Raw genomic sequence first — 11,489 nt, 5'->3', positions numbered from 1 at the left:
AATATATCAATGCTGGAAGGATATACAGCACACGCATACATACCGAGGTGCATCTAGTCAAGTACAGTATATAAATAATACACTGTAAAATGTTTTTAAATTAGGGACCTAACTATTTAAATGAACCATTGCACAAAGACTTAGGAAAACAGTTGAGGCCAGAAAAAATTCTCCAGCTACTGGAAATATGATTGCTCAAAATTCACACACTTCAAAATCCAATATTGACATAATCCACTCAGAGAGATTTCAATCCTTGAAATTTGATGTGGAAAATATTAGATAAGAAGGATAAAAACCCACATTTATGTATTTGTGAAATTTATGTAAAGATTTACATCTCAACGACTAATGCCATTGTCATTGAGATGTTAGTCTTGTCCTAACCACATACTCAGACCTTGACAAAACACTCAAGAGAGTGCAAAAGACTTGGTGTAAATCTTGACATAAAATTTACAAATACATAAGTGTGTTTTTTTCCTGTGTTATTTTGTCTGTAAGAAGACATTATCATTACTTATGAAAGATAATATTACACAAAAAAAAAAAATGCCAACAAGTACCCTAGATTAAGAAGCACACAACAGAGCTAACAGAAACTGATGACAAGTCCACATTGAACTAACAGATGTAGCAAGCCAACTGAAGGAGAGAACACACTTGACCTGATCGTCAAGAATATTAAAGACCTAATCGCACAGAACAATCTTAGATACAACCTGTTTGGATCACCACCTCATTGAGGTAAAAAGCATGAATTCCTTACAATGTGTCCAAAGAACACGAGTAGTAGGAGGCGATATTTAATAAATTTGATTATAACAATTAAGGCGCTGACTGGGACAAAATACACTACGAATACTCCAGCATTCCTCAGAAAACTGTATTGACCCCTAAACCTTCCAATACAATGTAAAGGAATATAAAAGGCAGAAGCACACAAAATCTTCATAAGATACTGTACATCTATCTCTGAGGGTAGGAAAAACAAATTAACTATGAGAGACTGTAGACGACAGCGGAAGTAAAAATGTTACATAAATACTTAAGCGACTAAAAATGTCCAAACTAAGGAAAGCAAACCTGCACCAAGAAATCCTGGAGATGAACGAAATAGACAACGCATTTAAGTACAGTAGTTGACTAGTTAACCAGTGCCAGATTCATTTAATTGATTGTTTATAACGAGAAGCAAAATACCACTGACACTCTGTGTTTCTATAGAGTTTTCACCAATTTTAATATATTCAAGGCAATTGCAAGGAAATAATGAAAGCACTCTTAACCTATTCAATATTTCATTGTAGTTTACCTCTTTAGTTATATGTCCGTAATGATAAATTTCGTTGATAAAATACATAAAGGATGAAGAACACTCCATTTATATTTTAACTCATATAATAAAATCAGTCCTACTTACACTTAAAACAAAGCATGTTTACAGCACTTCAGCTGTAAGCCCCTCGTACACACACTTACCCAAGGAGTACAAATTTTAATTGCAACAATAAAGTAATGATATTGGGCAGAAACAATTTTCTTCCAGGTAAGATTTAGTTGTGTTCTATAAGCCACCTTTCTGGGATGGCTCCCTCAGTGGCTTCCAAGAGCTTACGTACTTGTATGTACTTGTGTACTTGTACACCAAGGCCAAAACCAACACACCAAGCATCTGTACCATCTCACGACCTACAGGTAGTAGGTACCAGAATTCTTCCCCCTTGAAGAAGTATGCAAGTTGGAGTCAGAAGACTCTACATACTGAGGAACCCATTCTAAAACTGCTGAAATGGTCTCGGTAAAACGCAAAAAGCTGAAGAGTCAGTTAACTGAAGTTGGCAGTCAGTTATCTTGCCCTCGCACTTTCTTGAGAGTGGACAACACAAGAGGACACAGCCAACCTCCAAACTGATGTTAATCATGTCTTTCAATGCCACAGCTTCATGTTTTGGTTCTCAAGCTACCATCAGCCCTGGTATCTGTTGGTCTTACTTACTGATCATTCACAATTTCTCTCTTTCTAGAGACTAAGGTGCCTAAGGTAACAAAGGTCTGGGAAGTGACGAGTGCCTCCTTCCAGCTTCCCTCCTAGGGATGAGGTCAATTTCAGCTTCTTCTCTAAGAGCTTTTCATTTGTTTTACCCTTGGATTCCAGGCTGGGATGGTAATCCATGAGCAACAACTGGCTCTATGTGGGATTCATTTCCTTTAGATGCTTTGTTAGCTTTGCAGTGAGATATGCATGCACCTGAAACTGGCTGTTGTCATATGTCTTCTTAATTAACAGCCTTTTCATGGTATGCCTGTGAAAGCAGTGGGACACCTGTAAGCTTTTTTTTTCAGGCTTGGAAAAAAAGATGTTTGACATATTCTCTCATATTTGGGACACTACTGGTTGTGGTAACTTGTTTCCCATTGGGTTACCTTGCGTTAATTTCGAGGATCAATGCCCCAGTGGCCTGGCCTCTGACCAGGTCTCCTGGGTGTTCTGGGATTTTACTCAACCTCTGCCCCATTTCTAAAATTTGATGTTCATGCTTTGATAAGAGGGTTGGTTAGGGTTTGTGTGGGACTCCAGGTCAGACCCTCTCTCCTTCTCTGAAGTGGCCTTTCTTTGACTGATTTCTCATCTTCACCTGGTTTTGATCAGAAACAAGGTTTCTCACATGCTCCATTGGTTGCTGCCCCCCCCCCCCTCCCCCTGAATTTTGCATTAGGTGTTATTTTGAATTGGCTGAAAGCATTATACTGTGTTCTATATGGGAGAGGTCTCAGATGCATTAGACATTTTGGTGGGAGCCCCGGTTAATTTAAGGAATCACTTCTGTTTTGGGCTTCGGGCTTCTTACATCAAAGAAGATATCGTATGTGCTTCTGGTCTCATCCGGAGCTATGTCTCCAGTGGTCACCATGACCATCAGGGGCATTGGTCACCCCAATAGTGAGCACACACATCTTGGAGAGGGAATTTAATTTGAATTGTTTCCAAACTCCCTTAGCTCCCACACCGCTTGGAAAGAGAAGGATTCAGGTACCTGCTACCAATATGCTGTGAGCTGGTTGCAGATGCTTGGTGTCATGGTTTTAGCCCAGCGTTAACCGGTGCATCATATCAGTAACATTTCGGTTACTGATATGATTTAACTAGGGCTGAAATAAGAATATGTTCATTCACAACAATCTTTAATTTTATTTTATATATATATATATATATATATATATATATATATATATATATATATATATATATATATATATATATATATATATATATATATTATATATATAAATAAAATGTGTGTACTGCAAACAGTACAAAATATAATTGATTACCGTTTTGGTTTACACTATGCCAAAAATAGCACATTTAAGTGACATTCAACTAAGAAAACTCATTACTATTATTATTTCAGATACAATTATTTGTAATTTACCTCAAACAAGATAAGCTAAATTTGTATAATTATGGCTATTCACAATGCTTCCTTTGTATGTGTAAACAGCATATACTGTACATACATACATACTGTACAAGAACAGCTCTGAAGGCAACACTATGCAATACAAGTGTATTTGCTAACCAAATAACCGAGAAAATTATTTAGAACAATAAGATTCCTAACCATCATATTACATGTCAAAACCTTCAACACCGTTATTTACCATGTCATGAAAATATTTCACGTAACAAACACTGCAGATGCATCTTTGGCAAGTAAAATTTCAAGATATTTTGGTTTGAGTGCCGCTTTGAAAACTAAATAATTTTCCGTTTAGATATTCACTTAAAAAAATCTTTTAAAGTATGGAATAATGTTTTTTCTTTAGATGTAAATATGGCACATAAAATGGCATTAGCATAAGTAGTACCTAGTCACTAATGGCAATATTTACCAAGTAAAATTAATGGGAAGACAGGGTAGCTGCTTCCACGTGGTTCCGTATATGCCTTCTGAGCATGGAGCTCTGACTTGCAGCATAGGTGCAATTGGGGTATGGGCAAGGGAAAGGCTTGTCTCCAGTATGAATACGAATGTGATTTTTTAGATCACTACTTTGGGTAGCTCGATATGGGCAATGAGGACAGGCAAAAGGCTTTTCTCCTGTATGGATCCTACAGTGTCTCTTAAGATTCTGTTTGGTAGATGCGGCATAAGGACAGAGGGTGCAGCGGTAGGGTTTTTCCCCAGTGTGAGTCCGCAGATGTATGTCAAGATGGTTGCGGCGGAACGTAGAATAAGGGCAGATGGGGCACGCGAAGGGCTTCTCCACATTGAGAGCCTGCAAGGAGATGCCTACAATTAGCTTCATCTTCGATGCACCTTGAAAAAATGCACTGCTTATTTCCCCCCAAAATATCTTGTTTCACTGTCACACTTTTCACCGCAGACATTCTAACAAAGAAATGCCATTTATATAATGCGCAAGGAAACTGTGTCACTTTTCACAAACTATGAAACCACCATCTTTCAGCTGGTAATATGACTGAGATTTTTTCATTACATGCATGTTGACTGATCACTTGGCAATTTCATAAAACAAATGAACCGAAGATTTGCCATATCCAATTAATGAGTTAACAAGTGAATGTCATACTGAAGTTGATGAGACGCAACAAATGGACACTTATGGCACGCATAATTGTTTTGGTCAGTGTGAATTCGAAGATGCCTTCGCAAGACAGCACTCTGGCTTGCAGCATATGGACAGTGAGGGCATAAAAATGGCCTGTCTCCCGTATGAGTTCGGAAATGAGCCTTCAAATCACTTTTCTGAGCAGCACGGTAGCTGCAATGAGGGCAGGCATGTGGTTTCTCTCCAGTATGTGTTCGGTAGTGCATCTTCAGATTTTGTTTCGTTCCAGCGGCATAATTACACAACGTACACTGGAAAGGTTTTTCTCCTGTGTGTGTCCTCATGTGTCTCTTAAGCAGCCAACGACGTTTGAAGGAATAAGAACACACAGTGCAGGTAAACAGTCTGTCTATGTTGCCTGGTTCCAGATGAAACATTGGTTGTTGCTCCTCCAATTCAGCACCACACACAGCGGAGGACAAGTGCCGCACACCCACCTATGGGGAAATGGAAGCAGTCACTCCTTGTCCATTACTATAGTTTCACTAAAAGCAAAATAAGCATTAAAGCTTCCTTGTGTGATTCATGACATTAATAGGTGGATATTATTAAACTGTATGCTAAATAACAACATTGACATGGAGATTAACTCACTAGTGCTGGTCTCCACTATTTTGCCCATCCCTACTCTTTTAAATGCTCTTGCTGTTCATGCGAACACTTCAATTTTTCCTGGTAGGGAGGGCATTGGTAGGGCTTGTTTGGCCCATGGTGTTTTTGTACGTGTACCTTTAAGTAACTACCATGAGCAGTTCTATAAGAACAAAATTTGCAAGCATATGGTTTTTCACCTGTGTGCCTACGCATATGGACATTCAAATCACTGCTGTGCGCCGTCCTGTAGGAGCAATGCATACAAGCAAATGGTTTCTCACCAGTATGAGTACTCATGTGGGTTTTCAGATTATATGCTGTAGATGCAGCATATGAACAAAACTGGCACTTGTGTGGTTTATCTTTGGTATTTGCAAGCCTATTTTTTCCAAATTCTTGTTGTGAAGATAATACATTACATCTAGATGTCCGCCTGTTTTGCAAGTAGTTTCTCTGGTGTGTGTAGATCTGGGGTTCTTCTAATAAACCGTAGGATGCGCTGGGGAAGTGGGACGCAACCACCTAGGGGAAAATGGAACCCGTCATTCCCGAGCACAATAATGGCAGGACTTACATTAAGTTTCTTTTTACCTAATTAAGTACTGTATAGGAAAGTGAAATTAAGAGAAACTATTATTAACCTTGTACTGTATATGGCTATTATAAGATTATATATAAAGCGGAGAATACGGTACAGCATATATTTATTTTTAACAACCTTGTGGAAGGTAAAAGTATGCTGAAAACAAAGCATTAATTCTTAAGAAAAAAGGAAATGGCTCACATGCACAGCTGCACTTGTCACCATGTTCTATAGTAATAATTTTTGCATTTGCATATCCAGTAATCTATTTTTAAATTTTAATTCAGAAGGGTCAGGGAAATTTTTAAATGCTATATACAGTGTATCAGATTTTAAAACAGCATCAACAAATCATTCAGTTTTTCTTTCGACATCTCTCAAAATGTCCTGGACATAAAATATTGGTGACCGAAAATGTATACTGTACAGTAAAGTACTGTACAGTACTGAAATTTAATACTTTTTCGAGAGGCGTGGGTAACTTTTTATTGAAAAATATATCTTCAACCTAAGAGGGTGCCAACGTGGACCCCAAATACTCTTCAAATATACTTCTACCAAAAGTGTGAGTCTGAAACTGATACAGTGCCGGGCTGCGGCACTGTATCACGACTGAGCCGCGGGGTCAACAAAATGACCGGGCCGCGGGGTTGCTGAGCCCCGAAATCACCTCAAGGTGCCAATAACACTTTTCCCTGTACTGTCATGTGTATTTGATTTAATAAAGCGTTATCCAATGAAATTACCCCTCACTAAAAATAAAATTTAAGTTAATGCCTTCTTCACACAGTAATGCACCACTCCAGTATATTCTACCCTCCGTACACCGCTCTTCTTAGCCACCCAATCTTCTCATCCCAGCACAATATTAACTGCAGTATTCCATGGCTTAAATAATGCAACATCTCCAGTGTAGGGTTACCAGACAATGCCTCTGTTTTCTGACAAACTGAATGTTATCAGAGACAATGAAGTTAACTAAGTACATTTTTAATTATAGTTTACCAAGAGATGATTGTCAGTCCCTATGCTAGACACATCACAAAACAGCAAGATTTCTTAAAACAGAATTACTTGTCCCCACACATAAACATCATCATCAGAACATGTAGGGGGAAGTAGTGTGGGTGGTGCGGATGTTTGGGGTTGAATGTGAACTGGGAGTTACCATTTTTCATCTCTGGAATAAGACCTATGTAAAATGAACAGTTTCCACTGGATGACATTGCTTTTAATGTTGGTCCAATATACGGTTGCATTTCTCAATTTTAAAGGAAGCCATTCCCATTTTTCTTCTTCCAAAATGTAGGTTAAAAGGAAATACAATAACCGAGTTGTGTAAAAATACCAATGAAAATAATAAAGAATCTCAACAAACCAACAGCAAAGAAGCATACTCTGAGGCCAAGCTGCTAAAAGAAATGATCCTTGATACCATTAAAGGTCTTGGTGACTGGATTAAAACACCCAAACTTAATGATCACACTGTTTACAAACTGAGTGTGTGGGTGAAAAAAGTAATACTTTCATTAGCAATGTGATGACATAGTATGTGGACTCCAGACATTATCAAGGTCACATTATCTTAGATATCAAATTTGTTTCTTAGGTTTATTACAGCCATGAGACATTCTCATATCGACCGACTTGAATAGGACAATTCATCACCTTTGCAGGCACGTAACTGAACTAGTATGTGCCTGTGTTTACTACACACAAATGTGACACACACAAATAACAATGAAGGAAATCTGAAATCCATTGTTTGGGAACTTGTGTGTATGATCCAGTTTTCAATTGCATATCTTCAGAAGTACTGAAGCAGCTCCAAAATGATTATAAACCGAAATGAATGAAAAAACATGATCTGGATACCTTGGATTTCTTTTTTTTTATATAAATTATAAGTAATCACACAACCAGTTCAGCAGCACCAGTACCTAAACTTTGCACTAAGGTTGACAGAGGGGTAAGTACATACTGTACTGTCCAATTACTTAGCAATAATATTGATTTGATCAATACAAGTGCCCTTTAGCTTGCAGACTTTGTTGCATAAACATGACACCACAATAGAAAGCTTGTAAGAAAACCAGAACTTAAAATTGTTTAAACATCTACATTCCATTGCAAATTGAGATTTGCACATAATGGCACATTACCATCCTGAATGTACTAAACTATTGCATAGTTAAGGAAGTTGTATTACATTTGTACTCCCATGAGAGTGCATGTGAAAATGGGTAATATAACCTGACACAACACAGCCCTACATAAAAATGTTTTAGGCATAACAGGAAGAATCGTAAATACAACAAGTTTTGGAGAATGCGTATCAAAACTTTCACTGCAGTTTTTTTTAACATTAAGGTATTTTGAAACCATCCAAAATCACAAATGAAATTAAATACAGTTATGAAAAATGTATCAGGAATCCAAAAGTGGCATGGTTATGCAGATGACAGAAACATAAGGCAGCGTATGTACTGGATCGTCATACTGTTAACCAACAATCTTATTTTCATTGTCACGGAGAACACATGTTTCAGAGTAAACCCGTTTTTTCTTCCAATGTGACAACATAGAAAAGTCAAACCTAAATCTTGTGGATACTATATAAAATCACTACCCCATTCATTACTTTCATAGGATGTGGAAGCAAACACCAAGTGATGTTAAAATAATATAGAAGGGAATAAAATATTTGGAGTGGCAAAGTTACATTCACTTGCTTCATGATAAAACTATTACTGTTACCGCCAAAATATGTCATATGTCATCAATCACAGTAGCATGTTGGTGGTTTAATAAAACATGGTGCCAATACTTTTGCGTTCAGTATATGAACCTCCTTTATTAAAGATATTTACTATGATAAAAGAACTTTTAAACCGAGACATCTACCGGCATATATAATTTTTCACTTATGTACAGTATGCACCCAATTTAAGGCCCTCTGATTTAGCGTCTCACTGCATACAATAGTCAGCTTTGAGACCAGCACAGGTATTTGGAATCTCATTTACTGAGCCAACACCCAGTAAAGGTGGATTATGGTGGCAATTGAATTTATTGAACTTGTCATAATCTTTCAGTGCCACTAGATAAACAGGCTATTGATAGGTTATTGAGTTTGTCGTGGCAAAATTTCCTCTTGTTAGGCCAATGCGTTCCACAAAGTTTTCACGGAATTAGCATGGTAATGTACCAGTCTTTCTATACAGTTGGGTGTAGGATGGACAAGTGTGTGTGTGTCTGGAGCGAGAGCAAAAATGAGTGTGCCTGTATTATGGATGTGTGACGGTGGATGGGCTGAGAGATGATATGGTTGGTTATCTTGAAGTTATCCGAGATGATTTCGGGCTTAGTGTCCCCGCGACCTGGTCCTCGACCAGGCCTCCACCCCCAGGAAGCAGCCCGTGACAGCTGACTAACTCCCAGGTACCTAGTTACTGCTAGGTAACAGGGGCATCAGGTGAAAGAAACTCTCTGCCCATTGTTTCACACCGGCACCCGGGATCGAACCCGGGACCACAGGATCATGCGTCCAGTGTTCTGTCCGCTCAGCCACCGGCTCCCTGGTGGGTGGGTGGAAGGGAAACTATCATTTCCATTACATATTTTGGGGACTAGAATTATTAAAAAATATTACTGATATACAGTATATAACAATTTCAAATTCAGCCACCGTCCTGACTTAAGGAGTTGGGCATAGCTCCATATAGGTCATTAAATTGAGTGGATACTTGCATATGAAAATTATATAATGAAACTATATTGCTGAATGAGTACTCATGTGAATTTTCAGATCACTGCTTCCAGATGTTCGGTAAGAACACAGAGAACAATAATAAGGCTTTTCACCTGTATGACTGCGAATGTGAACATTAAGAGCACTATTGTGAGCTGTACGATAAGAACAATGTGGGCAAATATAGGGCTTTTCCCCTGTATGCTTGCGTACGTGGCCTTTGAGATCACTACTATGCGCCGTTCGATACGAACAAAGCTGACAAGCAAACGGCTTTTCACCAGTATGAGTGCGAATGTGAGTCTTAAGATTCGTGCTAATATTTGTTGAATATAGACAATACGGACAGCAAAATGATTTTTTCTCAGAATGTAACCTCACACGCTGATGTGCTGGGCCTTGATGATGTGGTATACCAACTGAATCATTATTCCCAAGGAACGTTTCCTTTTCCAAGAGGTTCCACTGGTTGTTGTACTGCTCACTCTCATCCCCAAACACAGCGCCACCAGTTGTTTGGGGTAAGTGCGGCACATCCACCTACGGATGAAACGGAACCTGTCATTCTTGACTTGTAAGCAGTGCAAATAATTCAATTCCCCACTTAGTTTTCAAAATTCATGTTAAGAATCATTTAAGTACTTCCGTAAAAAACACTTACAAAGCTTGATCTTGCCCCACAATTTTTTTATTACTTATTTATTTTTTCAAGTTTTTGTTATTACTGTATATGAATGTTTAGATCACCGTTTGTCCAGAAACCCTATTCCAATTACCAGCTTCTCAAAATGGTTTAACTCTTGAAATTCGCACAGAATCAATCGACCATTATCTCGTCAACATAAGAACGCGAGCATCAACATGGAAACTATCCCCCTTCCCCCTCCCAAAATGTCACCTTTCAATATAGCAGATGTTTATTACCTGGAGAACTGGATGGAGGTTCTTCAACTGAATTGGAGGTCCCAAATACAGATTGGCAACCCTATGGGAGTTCCGAATGTTGCAAAGTATCTAAAACATCGTGGGATGAAATGTGCACTGTGGGTCAATCACTATGTGATTGCATAGATATTATCTTATACATAGATAATATGCATATTTCAAGGGTTAAGGTAGTCTCTCTCCCTTCAAAGGATCATGCTCCAATGGAAGCTTAAGCAATGAACTGAAAACTATCTGGTAGTCTAATTAAATGTATTGAATAACATAAATGTATGATTGTTGGAGAAAGGTTACCCTATTTTTTCTGTAAAGAAAACCAATGAAAAAAGTATTATACTGTACTATAATTAGGAAGTGTAAATACTATGGCTTTCAAAAACCCTTCAAAAGCAGATTAGCATTAGAGGATAACAATGACAATGCTTGTAGCTCATCCTAGGTATTTACATATGAATGTTTTTCCAAAGTGGTTTTGCTTTTTAAATAAAAATTTTCCAGGATTTTGTAATATCTATATAAATACAGTACTGTAAAGATAAAAAAGTTTTTACTCCATCAAACATATGTGGGTGCGCTCGTAATTAGATGGGCAGATGGAACTTCACACCACTTACAACACAGGGATGATGTTTTGTTGCTATCTGGGCCCAGTTCTTCTGTTGTCAAACCCAAAGTCAAAAATGAAATTCACTTCACAAATTCTATTGTACTTATTAGAATATGTATACCCCATATCAAGAATTAAATGTTTACACCAACACTTGAGTACAGGATGAAATGCCAAAGTGTTTTAAATAGGAGCTGTCTCGTATGGGCCAATAGGCAAAGTCAAAGTGATTTAGCTGTTTGACACTTTTGCTATGCAGTCCAGGTCTCGCTGGCATAGAGAAGTGTGGTGAATACAACTGCACGGTAGACCTTCAGTTTGGTGGTAAGACTGAGGCCCCAAATCCTTTACATGCTGTTTTCCTACTATGG

The 11,489-nt window shown here is 38.1% G+C and overlaps 1 protein-coding gene across 35 annotated transcripts in view; it reads right to left on the bottom strand.

Annotated features, from left to right (window-relative positions):
• LOC123758321 (longitudinals lacking protein, isoforms H/M/V) overlaps positions 1 to 11,489 on the bottom strand; it is a 191,001-nt gene that overhangs the window by 110,481 nt on the left and 69,031 nt on the right. Inside the window, exon 5 of one of the 35 annotated variants that reach the window (XM_045742574.2) lies at positions 3,334 to 4,284. The exons of 31 other annotated variants lie outside the window; for them this stretch is intronic. In XM_045742574.2, coding sequence (XP_045598530.1) covers positions 3,907 to 4,284 — 378 coding nt within the window. In that variant the 3' untranslated portion in view covers positions 3,334 to 3,906. Of the gene's footprint in view, positions 1 to 3,333; positions 4,285 to 4,309; positions 5,076 to 5,154; positions 5,755 to 8,639; positions 10,107 to 11,489 lie in introns of those variants that run through there. 3 more of the 35 variants (XM_045742560.2, XM_045742561.2, XM_045742555.2) reach the window with 3 other exon arrangements.

This window comes from Procambarus clarkii, chromosome 11 (genome assembly GCF_040958095.1).
Source record: "Procambarus clarkii isolate CNS0578487 chromosome 11, FALCON_Pclarkii_2.0, whole genome shotgun sequence".
Taxonomy (NCBI): domain Eukaryota; kingdom Metazoa; phylum Arthropoda; class Malacostraca; order Decapoda; family Cambaridae; genus Procambarus; species Procambarus clarkii.
Note: the sequence above shows the minus strand (reverse complement) of the source record. Positions and strands in the feature narration are given on the sequence as shown.